We start from the raw sequence: 22,478 nt of genomic DNA, 5'->3' as shown, positions 1-22,478 counted from the left end.
AGTTCCTGTCCCAGGGCGTCGCTTCTGACATCACACTTAGTGTGAGTTTCTTCCCCTTAAAGAAAAATTATTAAATAAATTAAAAAAGAAAATAGAATATTTCCTGAGTTTGAATGAGAATAATGGGTAAGATTACTGTTGATGTTTGGCTATATATTTGTCGGTCTTCTTAATGCTGCTAAACAGTCTGCAACAGTGGCGGCTCGTGACTGCTCATCCGAGGGGCACTAATTCAAAATAAGTGTTCGGATTGTCACAAGTGTGGTTCCCTTTTCCAAATTATGTGTCCTGCATGTCGAGAGATCTTGTGTGCATCACATGTTTTGTCAAAATAATTGCCTGCTGCACACGCATCAAAACCGTTTATGATAAAAGAGACGCTCACGTTCCCAAAATACACGCTAGACACTTGCTTAACAGTAAACTCTTATTACGCATGAGATTATGCGAGTATCTGGCAAATGCGTGCATCTCTTTTATCATAAACTCTTTAGATGCCCCTGCAGCAGGCACTTATTTTGGCATGACACGTGATGCACACATGATCTCTCAAAGCGCAGAACACATATTTTGAAATAACAAACCACACACATGACGGGCTACATACATGTGACGAACTTTGCATCGTGCGCCCTCAAAAAAAGAAGTCACCAGCCGCCACTGGTCTGCAACGAATATGATGTAAGTAAAAGCATACAAGAATCCGATTAAAACATCATAAACATACCATATTGGACATCTTTAGATTTATAAATGCAAAGTGTTATTGGAGTGTGCAACACACACACACACACACACACACACACACACACACACACACACACACACACACACACACACACACACACACACACACACATATTAAATGAATGGAGGGATGTAAAGATGGGAGGATAAAAGAAATTAGGTATATGTTTTACAAAAGCTGTTTTCAAAACAACATAAAACCACTGCTAGAAAACACAACTTTGCATTATTTGAAATTTGACCTATGAAATACTGCATGTAGCCTTTCCCCAACCTCCCTGATTTCCCCTACATCCTTCTATCCATTTATTCTCCAAATCCATGTTCTCTGCAGGGTCACTAGGGCTGGGCCCGGTTGCATAAAGCACCTTAAGTTTTTCCCTTAAGTATGAGACTTAAGGGGTCCCTTACCTACTGTAAGAGAAAAATGTAAGGGTGTTGCATATAATCCCTTAAACGGTTCTCTTAGGTAAGGGTAATCAGTTAGTGTTTCACGACAGCGACCCAGGTTAAAAAAGTTTAATGGAAACATAAGGGTGAACTTAAGGGAAAATTACACTTGAGGTGCTTTATGCAACTGGGCCCTAGAGTCTATCCCAGCATTTAAGACCGCAGGTATGGAACAACAGTCCATCACATATTTGCATTTACTCACCAATAAAGGCAATTTCGATTCTACATATTTCTTTTATTTAGAAATACAGTTTTTGTGTATGTACATGTTACGTTGTAACGAACAAAAGTAAAACTAAATTACACTTAACTATACTTTTGTAATTTGTATGTATGTATAAACACACACACATATATATATATAATATCAGGGAGGGCAGACATATGACAGAAACATGTTAATCTGATTAGCAATGATAACAGGACCAGGGTGAATGTTTTCACGCAGATAATGACATGAAGTCATCTGCCAGATGTCTAAGTAGACCACTCCATTAATATCACTGAACATCTCCTTCATCACTGTGTTCAACTGCAATGCAAGCCAGTCGCTTTGAAAAATATTCTGGAACAACAAAAAAGTCAAAACAAAACAAATAATTAGCATGGGCATGTAAAGGAAGACTCCAAAAAAATGTATTTGTTATTATTTACTAACGTTTATTTAAGTACTATTTAATGTTGTAACATCCCTCTGCAAAGAAACAGATACAGATTACAACATACATGATAACAAGTGCCATCTTCCAATCAAGCTTGTAACAGACTTTTTTTCATTTATTTTTCATCGCTAAGGGATCTTATGGATTCAGTTCACAACGCAAGGTTTGCAATGCGAGTTGTTTGTAATACTTTCATACTGTTGTTCATTGGTCAATTTTTGCAATAAATACCCGTGACTGTACTTTTACTTGCGTGTTGTGTTTTATATGGTTAAGTGGTTGGGTTTTACGGTAGAATGAGGTTAAATGTTCCAAAATATCTTTAAAACCATACATGTTTATAAAACCATTTCTAATTTTATAAATGCAGAAAATTAAATGTTTTTAATGTAACAAAAAAGGCAGAGGTTCTCAATCTTTTGTAACTTATGGCCCAGCAATGATTGTTCAAAAACATTCAAACGACCACCTTACCAAATATGATAGTATAAACACAGAATAACAGAAATGTTTCTTTTCTTCACTTTGACAATTACGAATGACATTACATTAGTAATATCATCATCATAAAATAAATTCAGACAAAAGTGTATAAGTTTGCATCCCTGATTATTACAAAAGTTGTTTAACATTTTTCATACTTAAATATGTGTATGCCAAACAATCTGAATGGCATCTAAAAAAAAACAAATAAGCGCAGAGCCAAAAACAAGCACTGTTTGACTGCTGAGAATTGCTCAGCAGAGTTAATATTAGGCAATTATTTCACAACTTTCATTATGTACACTTTAGAAAATCCTCGGTGTGACTGATCTGAATCATGTGTATCAAATAAATGTATGAGATAATAAGTGGGGCGCAGACCAAGAGTATAAGAGGGCATCCCAAAGAAGCACACTCGCTTACCAAGTGCCGAAGCAAGTGCCTACAGGGATGCAGGGAGTATGGCAGGGAGACGCAGCGTCTCGTTCACCATCTCCATTCTCAGGGAACCAGGGTTTTTCTTTCAAGGAAACTCGAGCTAAGTTGCCATAGCAACACTTTGGGGAATAAATCATGTATCAGAAACCCGAGGCAGCTGACTTGTTGCCATGCTGGCTCATGAGGCAATGACTTCAGCGGCATGAAAGCAGCTATGGGTAACGCATTCGGACAGCCTTCATAGGCAGCGTAATGGAATTGTTGGACAAAACGATAAAGGTATCTTAGGAGTCAGAAAGTAAAGCAAACATTGGATTCGGACATGCCTTGATGCCTTCCTGCCTTAGATTGCTGCCCCAGAAGGCAGCATTTTGCAGATTTTGTATGCAGCCGACGTCACCACATCAAAAAATGATGCACTTTCCAAGGCAACTCAGTGGGCCTTTAATACCAATAGTTTGTTCCAAAGTGTAAGTCATTTAATGTATTTTCTACATTATAGATGTATTTTTTATCATTAATATAACCTGCTTGTTTAATAATGGACACATAAATACTTATTGACCAACTCTACCTTAAAGCCTCCAGTATTGCCAGACTTGATAATCACAGTAGTCGCTGGTGCTCGGCTCAGCAGTGCAAGAACAGCCTGACGAATTTTGGCAACTTCATGGACATAAAATGTTAGTGGGTGAAAAACCAGATGGGCACAAAATGTGATGACAACAACAGCATGAGCACCACCAGCTATTTCATCTATATCATTGCTGATATAATGCAGATCTGTAATTAACATTTTAGTGAATCTCAAGGGAACACCATGTGGCTTCCAGTGAACAATGATGTTGTTTTTTAATTCTACAGCCATTAGGGGTCCACCAGTTCGAGGAGTGTGGAGGTCCATTCGTTTTAACCCTAAATAAAGAAATCAAATGAACATTAGATGTTTTGTTATTGTTGCCTAGTTAGATAACAAAATATAAAGCTTAATTACATCTATAAAATTATGCAATTTCTCAAAACTTATTGAGACCATTTTTGCAACTCATATGGTGCTTAACTGGTTAATAGAGGTTGTAGGGAAGTGGTTCCCAACTCCAGTTTTCAGGTCCCATCCCAGGTGTTTAGATGTCTCATTATATGAAACGCCTGATTCCACTCATCCTGGCTCCTTCATGTTTGGCCCTGTCCCAAATAGCACTCTCCAGACTTGTGGTCCTCCTCAGAGTCCACACTTTGATGACATCATGTACAGTAGTGCAGACTTTAAGGGACCCTTGATGCGAGTCCACGTGGTTGCACTGGGACAGACTCGAGCGTCAAGACGGAAATAGGAAGAGAAGTTGCCCGTCAGTGTGAACTCCTCCCTGTCACGGTAGGAAAATCCATTGTTTTCCTCCGTGTCATGTTTGTGTGTGTGTGTTGTTCACTTACCCCTGCCATGTGCTCGTTAGAGCAATCCCTGTCACCTGTGTGTTGATTGTCTCGCTCCAGCTGTTCATCATTACATCATCTCCATATATACTCACCTGACTTTCTGTTCCCTGCCAGATTCTATTGTTTGCTCAGTCTCCGTGTTGCTTGGTTGTTCCGTGTACATTGGATTACGTTTTTCAGTTTGGATGTGTATTGTCGTCGTCGTCTTCGTGTGGATGTTCCGTGTCAGCTTGGATTTCACCACTGCTCACCACTCCACCAACGTCGCACTCAAAACATCAACTTCCACCGTAGTCATCGTCACCATTGCCTTCAACAACACCGGACTGGATTACTTCCGCATTGACACTGAATACTCTCTCTTTGTTTACATTTAATAAACATTGTTATATTTTTCACCTGCGTTTGCTTCCGTCTCTTACAAGTCATTACAGAAGAATCTGGCCAACATGGAAGCAGCAGGTGGTCAACCGATCTCAGCGTTGGAGGAGTTTCTCCAGCAATCTCTGGCTTGTATGGATCATCAGGATCAAACCATCGAAGATATGCGGAAGGCCGTCCAGGTAATGGTGGCGAAGGTTTCCGAGCTCTCTCAGCGATCTCCGGACATCACGCCTCCCACTGCGCCACCCATGCCGCCCGCACCATCTTCACCTCCAGGGGGTAGTTTCATCCAGGAACCGAGACTTCCTATCCCGGAGAAATACGCCGGTGAGCCCAACTATTGCCGTACTTTTCTCTCTCATTGCTCTTTACACTTCGCCCAACAGCCCCGGTCTTTCTTCCTCGAGGAGACGAAGGTGGCGTTTACTCTCTCGCTTTTCAAAGGCAAGGCTGCCCTCTGGGGGACGGCGGTATGGGAAAACAAGGACAGCTGTTGTTCCTCGTTCGCCTCGCTTGCAGAGGAGATGAAGAGGGTTTTCGACCGCTCCGTCGCCGGGAGGGAGGCCGCCCGTCTCCTCACGGATCTCCAGCAGGGGGAGCGGTCGGTCTCGGACTATGCCATCGAGTTCCGTACCCTGGCGGCGGAGTGCAGGTGGAACGAGGAAGCGCAGTGGGATCATTTCCTGCATGGGTTGGCGGATCGGATCCATCGAGAGATCATCACGGCGGAATTACCGAAGTCGCTCAACGGGTTGGTGGACTTGGCGATCCGGGTTGACGCACGCCTTTCCACCGCTGCCAAAAGGAAGACTCAAGGTCCGTCCCTACATGTGTTTCAGGGGAAAGCAGTGGATTTGTCTACCGTGCCCGCAGAGTACCACGACCTGAAGGAGGTGTTCAGTAAGTCGCGGGCTGATTCTCTTCCTCCTCATCGTCCCTATGACTGTGCGATAGACTTATTGCCAGGTACGTTTCCGCCTAAGGGCAAGTTATACTCTCTGTCCATTCCGGAGATGGAGGCCATGGAGAAATATATTTCTGATTCTCTGGCAACGGGGTTCATTCGCCCTTCCTCATCTCCAGCGGGGGCGGGGTTCTTTTTTGTGGGGAAGAAGGACGGTTCCTTGCGACCTTGTATATAGGATATATAAGAATACCTATCCTTTGCCGTTGATGTCTTCAGCTTTCGAGAGGTTGCAGGGAGCGTCCGTTTTCACTAAATTGGACTTACGTAATGCATATCATTTGGTTCGCATCAGGAAGGGGGATGAATGGAAGACTGCGTTTAACACCCCTAGAGGCCATTTTGAGTACTGCGTGATGCCTTTCGGTCTCACGAACTCGCTGGCAGTCTTCCAAGCACTCGTTAATGACGTGTTGCGAGACATGGTAGACCAGTTCATATATGTTTACCTGGATGACATATTGATTTTTTTCTTCGTCTCTCCAGGAACATTTGCAACACGTACGACGAGTGCTTCTGCGGTTGCTAGAGAATGGGCTTTTTGTCAAGGCGGAGAAATGCGTTTTTCATGCACAGTCTGTTTCTTTTTTAGGACACGTCATTTCGACTGAGGGTGTTCGCATGGATCCTGAGAAAGTTAAGGCTGTGGTAGATTGGCCATCCCCAGAGTCTCGCAAGGCCCTGCAGAGATTTCTGGGGTTCGCCAATTTTTACCGGCGTTTCATTCGCAATTTCAGCCAACTAGCCGCACCTCTGACTGCTTTGACCTCCTCTGGTTTGACGTTTAGGTGGTCAGACGCAGCTGAGGCTGCGTTTGCCAAACTGAAAAGCTGCTTTGTTTCAGCTCCCATTCTCGTTACCCCTGATCGCTCACGTCAATTCATAGTGGAGGTCGATGTGTCAGAGGTGGGGGTAGGAGCAGTGTTGTCCCAGCGCGCATCCTCAGACGGAAAGGTTCATCCTTGCGCGTATTACTCTCATCGTTTATCTCCTGCGGAAGTTAACTATGACATTGGCAATCGAGAGTTGTTGGCGGTCAAGCTAGCACTGGAGGAATGGCGTCACTGGCTTGAAGGGTCGGGTGTACCTTTCATTGTATGGACGGACCATAAAAATCTCGAATACATTAGAACTGCCAAAAGACTTAACTCCAGGCAGGCTCGGTGGGCATTGTTTTTCGGTCGTTTCGATTTTACACTTTCTTACCGGCCGGGTTCCAAAAACATCAAACCCGATGCTTTATCCCGTCTTTTTGAGCGTTCCGATCGTACTGCTACTCCCGAGCCCATTTTACCGGAGAAAATCATTATCTCCGCGCTCAGATGGGAGGTCGAATCGAAGGTTTTGACAGCCTTAGAAAAGGTAACGCCCCCGGCCCGCTGCCCACCGAACCGTTTATTTGTGCCGGAAGGGTTACGGTCAGACGTCCTCCAGTGGGGTCATGGTTCCAGTGTTGCTTGTCACCCAGGGGTTAGTAGAACTAGGTTTCTAGTCAAGCAACGATTTTGGTGGCCTGGTATGGCTCGTGACGTCCACGACTTCGTCTTGGCTTGTTCGGTTTGTGCCGTTGGTAAGACTTCCAATCGTCCTCCAGATGGGTTACTTTTACCGCTGTCTGTCCCTTCGAGACCCTGGTCCCACATTTCGTTAGATTTCATTACCGCCCTCCCACCCTCTAAGGGTAATACGGTGATTTTGACCGTAGTGGACCGGTTCTCGAAGGCGACCCATTTCATTCCCTTGCCCAAATTACCATCAGCCAAGGAAACAGCGGTAGCTGTCATTGACCACGTCTTCCGAATACATGGCCTCCCGCCAGACGTGGTCTCTGACAGGGGTCCCCAGTTTGTGTCCAAATTTTGGCGAGAGTTCTGCAAATTGCTAGGGGCGACTGTTAGTCTTTCGTCCGGGTTTCATCCCCAGAGCAACGGTCAAACCGAGCGAGCCAATCAGGACGTCGAAAGGGTGTTGCGATGTCTGGTTTCCAAGAATCCTTCGTCCTGGTGTCAGCAACTCTCAATTGTGGAGTACGCACACAATTCTCTGCCGGTGTCATCTACGGGCATGTCTCCATTTAAGTGTAGTTTAGGGTACCAACCACCTAATTTTGTCAGTACTGAATCCGAGGTGTCGGTTCCCTCCGCAAACGCACTAGTCCAGAGGTGCCACCGCACCTGGACCAGAGCTCGCAGAGCTCTGCTCCAGGCAAGGTCACGCACCAAGGCCAAGGCCGATCGCCACCGGTCGAAGCCTCCCCGATACGTCGTCGGTCAAAGAGTGTGGCTTTCAACCCAGAATATTCTGATGCGTTCCGTCTCGAATAAACTTGCTCCCAAATTTATTGGCCCGTTTTCTGTTACCAAAATCATTAATCCGGTAACAGTGCGTCTTAGCCTTCCTCCTGCGTACAGGAGGGTTCACCCCGTCTTTCACGTTTCCAAAATTAAACCGGAGATTTTTTCCCGTCTTAATCCGCCTGCCCCGGTTCCCCCTCCGCCTCGTATCGTTAATGGGGAAACCACATATTCGGTTAACCGTATTCTGGACTCCAGACGGAGGGGACGCGGATTTCAGTACTTGGTGGATTGGGAAGGTTGCGGTCCGGAGGAGAGAAGGTGGGTTCCTGCTCGGGACATACTGGATCACCGCCTTATTGATGAATTCAATCAGCAGGTAAAGCAGGCTGGGAACGCCGAGGGGCGTTCCTAGGGGAGGGGGTACTGTCACGGTAGGAAAATCCATTGTTTTCCTCCGTGTCATGTTTGTGTGTGTGTGTTGTTCACTTACCCCTGCCATGTGCTCGTTAGAGCAATCCCTGTCACCTGTGTATTGATTGTCTCGCTCCAGCTGTTCATCATTACATCATCTCCATATATACTCACCTGACTTTCTGTTCCCTGCCAGATTCTATTGTTTGCTCAGTCTCCGTGTTGCTTGGTTGTTCCGTGTACATTGGATTACGTGTTTCAGTTTGGATGTGTATTGTCGTCGTCGTCTTCGTGTGGATGTTCCGTGTCAGCTTGGATTTCACCACTGCTCACCACTCCACCAACGTCGCACTCAAAACATCAACTTCCACCGTAGTCATCGTCACCATTGCCTTCAACAACACCGGACTGGATTACTTCCGCATTGACACTGAATACTCTCTCTTTGTTTACATTTAATAAACATTGTTATATTTTTCACCCGCGTTTGCTTCCGTCTCTTACAAGTCATTACACTCCCATCCGTCATCTGATTGGTCTGATTGCTCTTTCGCAAGGACTTCTGGGTTGGTAAAGTGCGCGAAGCCTACTGCAGTGCGCGCTTCGCCGAAGACTGCATTAAGAGTGCAAAGGGGGCGCTGTAGAACACACTTCGGAGCATAAAAATGACAGATGAGACACCCTACGGATTTATAGACTTATAGACGTGCAATTTAAGGCCACGAGACTGAAAGTCCACATTAAGTGCGCCATATGGGACAGGGCCTTTGAAACATTTCCTTAATTAAAACACTAAAAAGCTGATAAACTAAATCAGCTCTTTTATATGGAGACATCTAAAATGTTCTTGTAGGGGGACCCTAAGGACTGGAGTTGGAAACCACTGTTGAAGGGTGACCACCTGGTTATTGTTCTGTTGCAGGTAGGCAGATATACTGAACAATACAGTACACAGGAAAAGAGGACTTACTATTTTTAGACTATGTAAATAGGAGGTGTAATGTAACAATATTAATTAAAAGTATGTATAATGTTATCACATTCGTTTATTCGTTCATTATATAGTATAAATTTGTTTATTTGTTTAGTATATGCTTATTATTGTTGTTTATTAGTTAAATCAAGTCAAAAATACAGACAAATAATTATTCATTACAATACCAAAAAAACCCTTGCCTGGCACTTTTTTTTCTAAATACTCAAACCACTGCCTTGTGGTAGAGTCTCCAAACAGGTAAACAATCTTGTTTTTAAGACAATTTCCCATTTGTGCAGGACTGAATTCCTGAGTGTTACATACAAAAGACTTCCAGACATCTTTAAAATAAAACCCTGCAGGTACTGGTGTAGTCAAACCAGATCTGCATTTCACTGATTTGCCTAAAAAAGAGAAACAGCATATTTAATTTAAGGTTTATTTATCAAAATTCTTTACTATAATTTAACTGTACTTGTACCATTGCTTGTAGGGTTCTGAACAACATTTATGTTATGATTGTCTCCAGGAATATCAACATTTGTTAATTTTCTGTAGAGGTTAAATGAATGAACAAACAAATGAATGAATGATTTAAATACATAAATATGCTTTTGCAGAATTGTGGCTTTTATTTTTATTTACCTTGAAAAAAGTTCTTGTTCAAATTTATTTGATGGGTCTTTCAAAGCCCCTCTTTCATGATGCACCCATTTGTCACAGGTCAGTTTATTTGGTCTCTCACACTGCCATTCCGTTCCTGTTTTTACATCCTTATATTCACAGCAGCAGTTGCCTTTAGTCCAACTTCCATCTGAGCCCCATTTAAGACTACATTCTACTTTTTCTTTAATCCTGATTCCTTTTGGTCCTGACCCTTCAAAGTAACCGTAATAAAGACTCCGTGGGAATGAGGAGTCCCTGTATTTTTTAATAATATGCACAACTTCGCTGGAGTGGACCAGTCGCACAGACACTTGTGCCTGACCTTCCCAGGGTAGCAGAAGATCAACAGTGTACGTCCCATTACGATGATCATCAACTTTCCCAAAAACACTTGCCTTTAAGAAGAAATAAAATTTTAATAGGTAATCTGGTAGACATTCATTTTGTAAATGTCTAAAGGTTGTTATGATTAATGCATTAATCGCTTTCACCCAAAGTGACAGATGGGTATATACTTTATTAGATTGTCACCCCTCCCTACTCCCCCAGATGCACGCACTCATGTATTTTAATCGATCTGAGCCCCGGCGCACTTTCGTCATTAAGATGCGATTGTTTTGAAAAAAGCAGGAAGTAAAGTGCTCGCTTAACACTGGAACTTATCGTAATGTTAAATCTGTTTTTTTTTTATTCGGAGTCGTTTTGTGTGCGATGACTGACAGCCCCCTCACATCCCTGATAAAAAAACAATAAAACCATTACAGATTATTGGGAATTTTATTGGTTCTAATGGAATATGGCCCAAAATACACTACAGTGTAGTGGTTTTAATGGTAAAAGCTAATGGTTCCTATTGGTATTTTAATTTAATTATTTTCAATAATGGTTTTATTGTTTTTTTCAGCAGGGATGTCATCATATTGCTTAGTTGATCTGTCACGTTTGTGGCTCGGACATTCACGTAACCCTGCTGCGCACATCAAAATGTTTTTACGGAGGCAGATGAAGGGGAGTGGTTGTGCAATTGAGCACGTAGGAGTTTTCCTTAATCAAACATATTCAGAGGGCAGAAAAAATATGATTGGTTCACAAAAACGACCAATCAAAATGCTCGTTACTGCTTTAAGCCCTCAGCGGAGCCTTCAAGGCACCTTCTGCAGTGAAGTAGTTCGAGCTTACTGTTGGTCAGGTGAGTAGCGCAGACATGGTAAGATATGAATGAGACTATCCGTGTGTTTCAATCAGCTCCCTTGTTCAGTAGTCAGGGCACTGATCAGGGAGTCGGCCATTTTAAGGGCTGTCTCAATCGCAAAATCCGTTCAGTGCACTGGAACGTTCGTTCCCTAAAAATTCCCACAATGCAATGCAAAACCAGTGAGCATCGATGGTCCCTATGTTCCCTAACCGGAAATCACGTGACTTTTTCTGAAGCTGGCCAACCGAACATCACGTGATCCAACTCAATAAACTTTATGAAATGTTACAGAACTTTTATAAAGACAAACGTTTGTTTTAGTTGTAAATATAAACACACATTGCTACACAGTAAGGAACCACAATCTACTCAATATTTAAAATAATAATATTTATTTAAAATTGTAAATATATTTATTACATTTCAAATGTAATTATGCCTCCAATTTTATGCACAGATATGTAAGAGAATAATGACAGCATTTTTCACAATGTACTGTTTTTAAAATTAAGTCAGAGAGATGTTGGTTTTGCTGATGAGTAACAGCTGTGAGTGATTACAACGCGCTTAAGCAGCCACGTGACAGAAAAATAAGTGAACATTGTCCCAATGTGAAGTGAGCTAGGGTCCTTACCAGTGCCCAAACCTGTGTACACGATATACTGATTCACGACCTCGGGAGCTAGGGAACGAATTGAGACACACGGCGTATTTGAATTCAGCTCCAAATGTTTTGAGCATTTAAGTGACGTGTTTACACGTTTTCACGTGTCCGTGGCACGACTTTCTTTTTCGTGCCAGTTTCACGTATTGGTTATTCAATTGTTTTTCCTATTTTCTTACCATTGTCGCTTGGGATTGGGGTTAGAACAACTTTCTGTTACATAAAATGACATCCTCACCCTAACCCAACTCTAACCCCAACCCCAAGCAAAAACAGTGTAAATTTCTGACAAATAAACATATAGACCAATGCCATTCTAACCCAAACACAACTTTATCCTCGCGCAAAAACAGTTTAAAAATCTGACGAAAACCACAAATCTAACCCAAATCCCAAGCGACAATGGTTTGAAAAAAGGAAAAAATTTGAATAAACAATACGTGAAACTGGCACGAAAAAGAAAGTCGTGCCACAGACACGTGAAAATGCGTAAACACGTCACTTAAATGCTCAAAACATTTCGAGCTGAATTCAAAACAGTATCATTCCTATCTTACTATATCTGCGCTACTCACCTGACCAAAGGTGAGCTCGAACTGCTTCACTGCAGAAGGTGCCTTGAATGCTCTGCTGAGGGCTTAAACCAGTAACGAGCATTTTGATTGGTCGTTTTTGTGAACCAATCATATTTCTTTCTGCCATTAGAACATGTTTGAGTGAGGAAAATTCCTATATACTGCAAGCGATGTCTTCACCATTTGAATTGCGATCAGGCAATTCGGGCGTGGTACAGAGCGATCACACTGGTCAAACGAGCCAGGCTTGGGGGTCAAACGCGCCTGAGCGCGGTTTGGTTTGGATATTGTGAGTACAAACTAAGTCCAGTTTTTTAAGCAATTGCCTCACTAGAACCCCATTCACACAGACCTTTGGTCCCAGAAAATACCCGTAAAATTGCCAGACAAGCGTCTGTGTGAAAACAAACTCGTCCCGTTAATCTACTGGGATCGTTGCCGAAAAGAGGACCTAGTCAGATACATGGATAACCCTCTGTGTGAACAAGAAGCCGAAACAATGCCGTAATGGGTGTGTCATAGTGAGGACGTGCGCATCATCACAACAAAAGTTATGGTTCAGCTCCTTAAAACAAGAGATAACATGCATATAAACATTCACCACGAGAAATTTTGCAAACTATATTGACGCAGTTATCAGGAAATTATAAATGAGACGCATAAACAATGACGCACGTGCCGTAGTGTGGACACGCGTGTCATGGCAACATCAAGTTGGTTCAACTCTTAAAAATGAGGGATTTACAACATTCACGATGAGAAATGTCAGCAAACTGGACTGAAGCAGATATCAGGTAAGTTAGCTCGTTACTTATTGCGTTGAAACGGAGATCATTCAGCAGCATAAAAGAATATCGCATCACGTGCTCATTTGAGCTATGATAAACGAAAATACCCGCGCGTCATCCCAACAAGATATATCGTTCAGCTCCTCAAAATGCGGGTTTTAAATGTATATGAACAATCACGATGAGAAATGTCTGAAAACTGTATTAAAGCAGAGATCAGGGAGCTCGTCAAATATCCATTCTGAAGCTGAGATCATTCACCAGCATTAGAACGGCGCGTCACGCACTACTTTATAATCTTATCATAAACAAAAATGCACGCGATTGGTTCTTGGAGAGAGAAATAATATATAATATGCAAACTTCAGACGCTGCGTAGAAGAGAGGGCGGGACTTTCAATAGGTCACGTGTCTTTCCTGGACCATCAGATGCCGGGTAATCATGGCAGTGTGAATGAACAAAAAATCAAAGGATCCCGGAAAAATCCCGGATGCCTTTCCCGTGTATTTTACGGAATGTCTGTGTGAAAAGGGCTTAGCTGTCCTCCATCTTGTTTGCCTTGAAGTTTACACTCTTAGAATTGATGTGTTACTGTAAAAACAACACATTAGTGTTGATTCTGGGACAACAAACTAAATGCATTGTCCCAGAATCCACACATCTCTGTGTTATTATTGAAACAACACATTTTGTGTTACTTTTAACACAACTTGTGTTTTATTTTAACACAAGATCAACACAAAATGACACATAGTATTAAAATTACACAAAATGTGTTAAAAACTTAACGCACAAAGATAAAAAATAAAAATTAAAACATCCTTTCTAAGTGTGTACTTTTCACGAGTGAGGTCTTAAGTAGTACTTGATTACTTGGGATAAATTAAGTAGAATTATTGCAGGTGTGTTTGACTTCATGCTATTCTGTGCTCACTGATTGTTACAGTATATGAAATAAGGGTACAACCAGAACACTGTGCACACCTTGCGAGTTTCTGTTGTTTCTGGTTATAATTGTATTGCATTGTATGGTCTATGGAGCTGCCTAAAGTGTACATATTAGATTTGTACATAATAGTCGAACACACTTCAAAACGACAGCAGAGATTCCCCTAAAAGGAAGACTTAGAAGTTTGCGAGTGGATGTCTAGAAGTGGACTTAAACACAGTGCAAATATTTAAACATACCTTTAATTTGGAGTTGAAAAGCTTTGCTTGGAAAAAGTCGCCTCCGTATGATTTCAAGTTCTTGTTGTGATCTCTCGCTGTAATAATAACATTAATCTTTTGTCCAACTCTGTAGGTTTTATTGAGTCCCACAATAGAGAATGTTGTGTGAACTGGACTTGTGCTCAGCTTTAGCTCAGTGATTTCTTGATTTGAACTTGCCCAGTCAAGAGCCTTTTGGAGTCTATCCCACTCCTTTTCACTGATTCCCATGTCAAGAACTAAATTTGTGGATGATACGTTTGAATGTATTTGTCTTGTAATTGACAGAGATCCGGGACTGGGGTGCTGAAATGTGATTATCAAACCACCATCCAGAAATTTCCATACAGTCTGGAAAAAAAACAAGACACCAGTCAAATTCCAGTACATTTTCCCATTTTCTTAATAAAAGTTGCCATATCATGCAGCGTGACAAACTATACTTCATTTTAACTCCATTTAATCTCCTCCTTCTGCTTTTACTGGTGTACACATTTTTTACGCATCACAAGATCCTCATTGCAAAACATTATAGGTGTGTTCGACTTCATGCGGCGCTGCGCAGACCGATCGGCGTCTGACTTACAGGCATGTGACTGTAATGTATGGTTTTAAAGTAACGCGAGAGCGTTTCGAGAGTAGCCAGCTGGCTCAGCCCGCGCAGCCTCTCCAGAGCGGCTGCACGGAGTTGTGTTGACGACACAGCTCTTCATGTTTGATCGCCTCATTGATGACAATGATCACGTGCGTTTCAAGTTTAATCCAACCTTCAGTTCCACTAATAAACATTATAAATTTGTGTTTTTAACAGGTAAAACACATTAATATGCATACATATGTTATATTGTGTCGTGTAATAAAAAATAAGAAAAATGAAAATACCAAACTCTATTGGTATTGTTTTAATATTGGCTTGTTTCCGTTATTTTCTGGCATACAGTATAAACAGCAATTAAAATATTATATATAAAATGTTTCTAGTTGAAACTTTTTATTAAAAGTTTAGATTTTTTACAAATTCACCATCAAATTTACTTCATTTCGCGATTTAAAAAAAAGGAAACACGGCACACACGTCACTACGGCAAGCAGCAGTTTTCCGGCTTGATGGCTCCGTATTCAACTCCTCCTTCGACTGCAACCGGCAAACTTCGCCGATCGGTCTGCGCAACACCACTCAGGCTTGTTCGACTTCATGCTGTGCCGCAAGAATCGACATCCGGATTGCGAGAGCAACTCGCAAAATCATACGGATGAGTTTGCTTTTAAATGGGTATCGTGGAACTTTGAAGTCATCCGTCTGTCGGTTCTTGCGGCGCAGCATTAAGTCGATTAGGCTTGTTTGAGATTAGCAAATTCTGTGCAGAATCGATCACCGGTGATCGCCGTGAGATGCATGCCGATAAGAAAAGTGTCCAAGTTATGTCTGACTTGCTCTGATGTCACACTGACGTGTACCAAAAAACTCTCCAGACACTCCGGACTTGTGGTCCTCCTCATTTTTTGTCTCACTTTGATGACATCATGTAGTGCACACTTTATGGACCCTTGATGTGAGTCCACATGCGTGCACAGGAGTCATATTTTGGAACAGACTCGAGCGTCACGCCGGAAATAGGAAGAGAAATTGCCCGTCAGTGTGAACTTCTCCCTTCCGTCGTCTGATTGGTCTGACTGCTCTTTCACAAAAGTGCGCAAAGCCTGCTGCAGTGTGGGCTTCGCTGAAGACCGCATCAAGGGGGCAAAGGAGGCGCTAATGAGCACACTTCAAAGCGTAAAAATGACAGATGGGACACCCTACGGACTCGTGGACTAAGCGAGCATGCGCAATTTAAGGCCACGAGACCGAAAGTCCACATGAAGTGCGCCATTTGGGACAGGGCCTTAGTCTACGAATCCGTAGGGTGTCCCATCTGTAATTTTTATGCTTCGAAGTGTGCTCATCAGTGCCCCCTTTGCCCCCTTGATGCGGACTGCAGCAGGCTTCGTGCACTTTACCAACCCAGTAGTCCTTGCGAAAGAGCATTCAGACCAATGGGAAAAGACTTGCTGACGACACAGCTTAGTGCTCATTGGCCCAGGAATGTCAGCTTTCAATTTTTTAATTCTAAAAAGTTTACTTCCTGTAGTAGCTTTTATATTTTTTCAACTTCTTCTTGACTTATGACATTTATATTTTTAATGAATTCCTTAAAACCTTTTTATTGGTGTTGAATTATTTGTACTGTGAGCCGTTTATATTTCACACAGAAAAGAATTGTATTACCACTAGACTTGGATAACATCCAACATTTACTAAGTAGCCTTTTCAGTAATGAACAGTTCACCTTTGATTCTCCTTATAAACATCTTAATGTAAATGCATTTTTTAGTATTTCAGTTGCATCTATTTAAACCGCAATAAACTATGCGAATGCGATCTCTTCCATTGCTGACGTTTGCAGTCCACGGCTGAATCCGAAATCGCATACTTACTGTGTAGGTACTGAATTTCACTGGGTACCTACTTAATGTGCTCTAAGACAGTACCTACGTTCGCGTTAAGTATGGACAACATTCCCCATGTTGACGTTATCATGACATATGACGTAGTAGACTTGTTCGAGTTCATGCTGAACCACAAGAATCGTCAGGAGATTGACATCACAATACAACGAGAGCAACTCGAAATCAGACTTCTCCGTGTGATTTCTGGAATCGCTCTCACGGTACTTGATGTCATCCACCTGTTGGTTCTTACAGCGGTGCATAAACTCGAACAAACCTAATAACAGAAAAGAAACGTATGCGTGTGTATGAGGGACAGGTGCACTAACACCAGTCCATCAGTAACTTGACAACTCTACTACGGTTTCTGTCAGTGTTACAGATATTACATGATTTTGTAGTGGATTAAAATAAGTAAAACAAGCAGATTGTAATTTAATATCTATTGTCAGATGACAGCTGTGCTTGAATGCAAACTAGACAATGCAGTCAATGTGATTATATACATTTTAGTGAAGCAATCTCTTGTATTTAATTAAAACAACAGAAGACTTGAATAAAAAAATGAATGAATAAAACCATCACATTAAATGAAAACCTATAGAAGTGAATTCCAATATGAAACAAAACTTTTTTCAAATGTATTTTTCTATCAAACCATCACATATTTACTGTCATCTCAACACAGCTGTGACAATTCTACGGCTTTATTTTCATAAATCAGCTGAGCACTTTGTGGTATATCCTGGGTCTGTGCGTGAAGTCGGGGTGCTGAGGAACAGCCCTGTGTAACGTATCGAAATCACCCGATTGGCTGGTCTCCGGTCGATTGCTTTGCTTTCCCGTGGCATCATGGGAAAGCTGGGATAGAAGTGTCCATCCGATGCATGCTTCAGAATCTGGGCAGACTCAGTAGGGCATCCGGGGATTTTTCCCCTACTGATTTTATGTATACTGAGGTTTCGGACGTACTACTCTGTTCACGTGCTGTTTCCCCTACTACATTTTCAGTAAGTAGGCGGTTTCGGACGATACCTAAGTACACGTGCCTCTGAATCCCGCGAGAAATAGTCCAAAATCCCGCTAATTCTCGCCTACTCTTTTACGTATACTGAGGTTTCGGACATACTATTCGTTCGCCTACTGCTTTTTGCCTACTATATAGTACGGTAGTATGCTGTTTCGGATTCAGCCCACAACACTGCGTAATTCAGGAGGTGTCCGGCTTGCCTGCACTTTTTCACTCCTCCCCTCACTGCAGCCGCCTGGTTGACTCTCGCCTGTATTTCAGGCGAGGCAAGCCGCATCTCAAACAAGCTTGAATGAGACTGGGAAAGCGGGGCGCGACGTATGATTACTACGGTATCCATGAATGAAGTGCTAATGTTAATTGGGTAACTTATAACTCTTAAGTTTGTTCGCCTTTTTGCCATACTTGCTATGCTTATACAACAATTATTTGGTTTTAAAAAACAGGAGATCTGTTGAGGTTGAAGGTCAGGTTTTGGTTTTAGTTTGTGTTTTCATTAGTAGGCTAATAATTAGATTCTCTTTAGTGTGTTTTTACATTTGTGTTATAAAGGAGTTCTATTATTTTATTTGTAGCCTATATTATTCTTAATATTTCATATTGTTGCTCTCTGCTCGTGTTACATTTTTATGTATCTGATTGTATATATTTTTGGCACATTTATGCATTTAGTTTAGTGTATATTTATTTACGTTCTTATAACTTATAGTGTCATATTTTGTGCATATTTGTGTTTGTTGTCTTTTGGCAATGTGAGATTGTGCCCCTAAAAAGTGTGTTTCTTGTTGTAATTGCAATATTTAAATAGCTGGATTTATTGGAAGTATTTTTTGAGTGTTCTAATGAAGGATTTTTGCAACTGAGAAGTATATTTTTCTCTTTCACATATGTTGTTTAAATAAAAAAATATATATAACTGTTTGTGCAGATTTTTTATTTATTTTATTTTTTATGGGGGGGGTGTTGGTTACGCTCACCAGAGACGTACATAAATATTACAGTTTGAAGCCACGTATGTTATTTACAATTTGATTATCGACTATATGATTTCTGTTTAATTAAAAAAAATGTTTGATTACGTCATTGTTATTACATGATGTTACAGTGTGGTATTTCCAAAAGTTTTTGATTGCCTAGTCACAGATATGAAAGAGGTGTTTTTATAAATAATAAAATATGAATGAATTAAGTCCACAAGATGTTTCTCTTTTAACTTTAATTTCCTTAAATTCATGTTAAAGTAATAAGGTAACGTTAAATAAATTGACATTTTAGCCTGCATTTCATATGTGTTTTTCACATTACTGTATTAGCCTACACATTTGACGTGATATGCTTTATATGTCACTTTCTTTGATCAAAATATCTATAGGCCAAATGACAGCAAGGTACATTAAATGCGTCATAGCTAAATAATTGCATGTGATTGTCTTTCTGTTAGCACTGCGATACATTGTTCTTATAAACACTGTAACTGGACATCTGGATCAATCGCAATACTGACGGGCGTGGACAATTCATATGTGCGCTTATTACTATTATTACGGCAAAATGTCATTGAAAGAGTGTGCGTCATATCTGCTATAATGTACGATCCACATTAAACAGAAAAACGAAAATAAAGAAATCGCCTAGTTTGCATTTGTTTAAATTTTCATTGGAATTTGGCATATGCACGACTTTTCATACTGCGTGCTATTTATACGCATTTTACGAGAATGGATGTCATGAATGAACAGACTTGAAAAATAAATTATAGTAAAACATGCAAACATAAAAGAAAACTTACAGTTGTTATTTCTTGCTCAACTTGTACATTGAAAATAAGGCAAAAGCCACTTTAAAATGTTTGTAATTTGGTCTAACTGACATTGAAGTCCTCTTGAGTACCAAACCTTTCACAGATTTAGAAGCTATTTTTAGCTAAAAACTAAAAGACTAAAACTTCGTGAAATACTCATAGAGCAAAATATTTAGGAGTCTTAATATTAGGACGGACACATTATTTTTAAGATGTCTCTTCTAAATCATCGAAATTAGGAGCTACTTTTAGCCTAAAGATGCTTAAACTCTTCATATGACAGTTCTGTTTACAACTGAGCCCTTAAATATTTACAGATTTTTTTGTGATGTTTAGTTTTGTTAAGTTTCTCTTTAGTAGCATATATTTTATTCAAGTTATGTTATCATGTATTTGTTATTGGAGTTATTGGAGTTTTAGGATTTGATGTCGGGTCCCGAAATAATTAATAAATGTTCAATTTATGTCAGATTAAATGCACGTAATAATGATTTTTTTTTCATATTGTGAGATATGTAATATTTAAACTTTAAAGGTAATGTTACACAGAAAAACCAATGAGCTATAAGATTGAGTGAAGGGAAAAATATCAAAATGTAAAAAAGTTACACAAGTTAAACACATTTCTCTTTCACATTTATTTAAATCAATTTAAACCCAAATCTGTAAAGTCACCTTCCCAAAAAATAATAAATGATTTTTAATAAATCCTTAATATTTTTATGAACTTACAATCAAACAGGTCAGTGTCCACAACAATAGCGCCACTAGACAAATTCCACGAACAGTGAACCTGTTAACTTAAAACACACTGTATGAGTGAGAATTTGCGGTTGTAATTATAGATCTGTTTCTATCTTTTCTCATACATTTTTTATGTTTTTCATGTAACTTATTGACGTTAAAGTCATTTTCAATAATAACATAATTTTATTTATTTAAGTTACGTATTAATAAACAGTTTCTCAAAAATGACAAAGAACAAAATATTAAAACAAAAGTTAAAACGTCAAAAAAATAAACCTTTTAATCAGATTTCTATAAATGATTTACCTGAAGAATTAGTTGAAGCGGTTTTAGACATGGTTAACTCCGTTTCCTTCCTATTTTGACAGACACACTAACACGTATGATATTGGTTACACGGTTTTAATAGGAGGCGTTACTACAAACATACTCCGTGTATACTGTATGTGTCTCGTTGTATCTCAAGTTTTGTGTTTTGCTCTAACTTGTCTAATAATCATTTTTGCTACAATATCTGTTGGCTCTGATGAGAAATTGTTTATAATGTGTTTAATGTTAAATTCTTATTATAGAAGCACACATGCATTTACCATTCAACGTCTGGGGTCTGTTCTTATTGCTTAATTAGCCCCCTGTCTATATCTATGGTTACCTGTGATTTTCACCTGTGCATAGTTTCCCTGTGTATTTATACTCCCTGTTTAGGATGGGAAATAAAGCATTTTCCAGGAAAATATTCAAAGCTGAAATTTAGTAGAGACAGTGTAGTAGGCGGCTGCATTGAGGGGAAGGGTGAAAATAGCTAAATTAATACTTTGGCCGTTTCTCAAACGGAAGGCTGCATTCCCCGCAGGTCGCATATGAAAGCATACGTCACCAACACTGGTTTCAGATAAGCATTACATTCGCAAGTCACAAGCATATTACAACAATGTACGATTACTAATAGTAAACTTTATATTTGTTAATATTCTGAAATAAGACAAGTAATGAAATATGCAGCCTACATATGCGACCTTCGAAGGATGCAGCCTTCTGTTCTGTTTGAGAAACGGCCTTATTGGAGGAGACAGGGAGTTGGGCAAAATAATAATCTGTACTAATCTGACAGATCCTAAAATTTGTGGACCAAAACATTTTGTTTTTAATTATCACAGTCTACCTGCAAGATTTGATAGAGTTTCTGGATAAAACATTGCTAAAGTTAAGTTTTCAACTCATTCTGTGCAGCACAATGAAAGAGGTTTTCTGTAGCAGAGACCCTGGATCCCATTTTTGAAATTTTAATGTTGCTGCAAATACATGATTAGGCTTTCTCCTCTCCTACATTGTATTTTCGTCATAACACAGTCAGATAAGCATATAAAGCTCAACAATGTTTCTTTGTAGTTCAATAATTTTAACTTGTGATTAAATCTAGAAACTATATATATATATATATATATATATATATATATATATATATATATATATATACTTGCTATTTTGACTCCATCAGATGTCACAAAAAACAAAATTAGCGTAATGTACGAAAATCATGTTTTAACGTGAGTTTTGCGTGAAAAAAACTAAAAAAAAAATGCTTATTTTACATAATAATTCAATAACTCAATTTATTTATTTAAGTTAAACAAAAATAATATAAGTTATTTGGTTTAAAAGAAATTAAAGGATTCTAATGGTGAAAACACTAGTAAAGAACTACAGTACCCAAAATCCCGAAGTGGGATCCAATCATGAGCGGGGTGGATGATCTGTTGTACTACAAATATTCGAAATTATCTTCAACGAGCATCATGCCAGGGTATGGCGACTGCAACTACGCTGACATACGCAAACGCCGCCCCTGGTTGATATTAGGCTATTGACTTAATAATGGAAATATTGAAAAGTCTTCAGATCAGTCCTATGGTAGATAGTAACGTCGGAGAAATAATAAACAAGTTTTAACTTACACTGCCCAGGCAAAAATATTGTTGCTGCTAGACAGTTTTGCAGCTGCCTTATATGTTTTAAGGGTTTTAGCACAGGTAAATTACCTTCCTCGTTTATTTTAAAAACAA

The 22,478-nt window shown here is 40.1% G+C and overlaps 1 protein-coding gene across 1 annotated transcript; it reads right to left on the bottom strand.

Annotated features, from left to right (window-relative positions):
• Nucleotides 1-1,456: 1,456 nt before the first annotated feature.
• LOC129426237 (NXPE family member 3-like) lies at nt 1,457-20,798 on the bottom strand. Its single transcript, XM_055182448.2, has 8 exons — nt 20,722-20,798; nt 20,401-20,468; nt 14,330-14,701; nt 9,898-10,313; nt 9,734-9,804; nt 9,453-9,656; nt 3,358-3,698; nt 1,457-1,765 (listed from the first exon to the last, which is right to left on the bottom strand). Exons 1-8 carry the CDS (start codon nt 20,750-20,752, stop codon nt 1,568-1,570), a joined length of 1,701 nt encoding a protein of 566 aa, XP_055038423.2. The 5' UTR covers nt 20,753-20,798; the 3' UTR covers nt 1,457-1,567.
• Between the last annotated feature and the right edge of the window lie 1,680 nt (nt 20,799-22,478).

The sequence above is a fragment of the Misgurnus anguillicaudatus genome, chromosome 25 (genome assembly GCF_027580225.2).
Source record: "Misgurnus anguillicaudatus chromosome 25, ASM2758022v2, whole genome shotgun sequence".
Lineage (NCBI taxonomy): Eukaryota > Metazoa > Chordata > Actinopteri > Cypriniformes > Cobitidae > Misgurnus > Misgurnus anguillicaudatus.
Note: the sequence above shows the minus strand (reverse complement) of the source record. Positions and strands in the feature narration are given on the sequence as shown.

Bases quoted from the DNA above. Each gene is read 5' to 3' on its own strand.
- LOC129426237 (XM_055182448.2), bottom strand. From the start codon at position 20,752: ATGTCTAAAACCGCTTCAACTAATTCTTCAG. The intron at 20,469-20,721 runs GTAAATCATTTA...GTGTGTTTTAAG, and splicing joins CGCTTCAACTAATTCTTCAG to TTAACAGGTTCACTGTTCGT. The intron at 10,314-14,329 runs GTATGTTTAAAT...TTCTTCTTAAAG, and splicing joins TTTTCAACTCCAAATTAAAG to GCAAGTGTTTTTGGGAAAGT.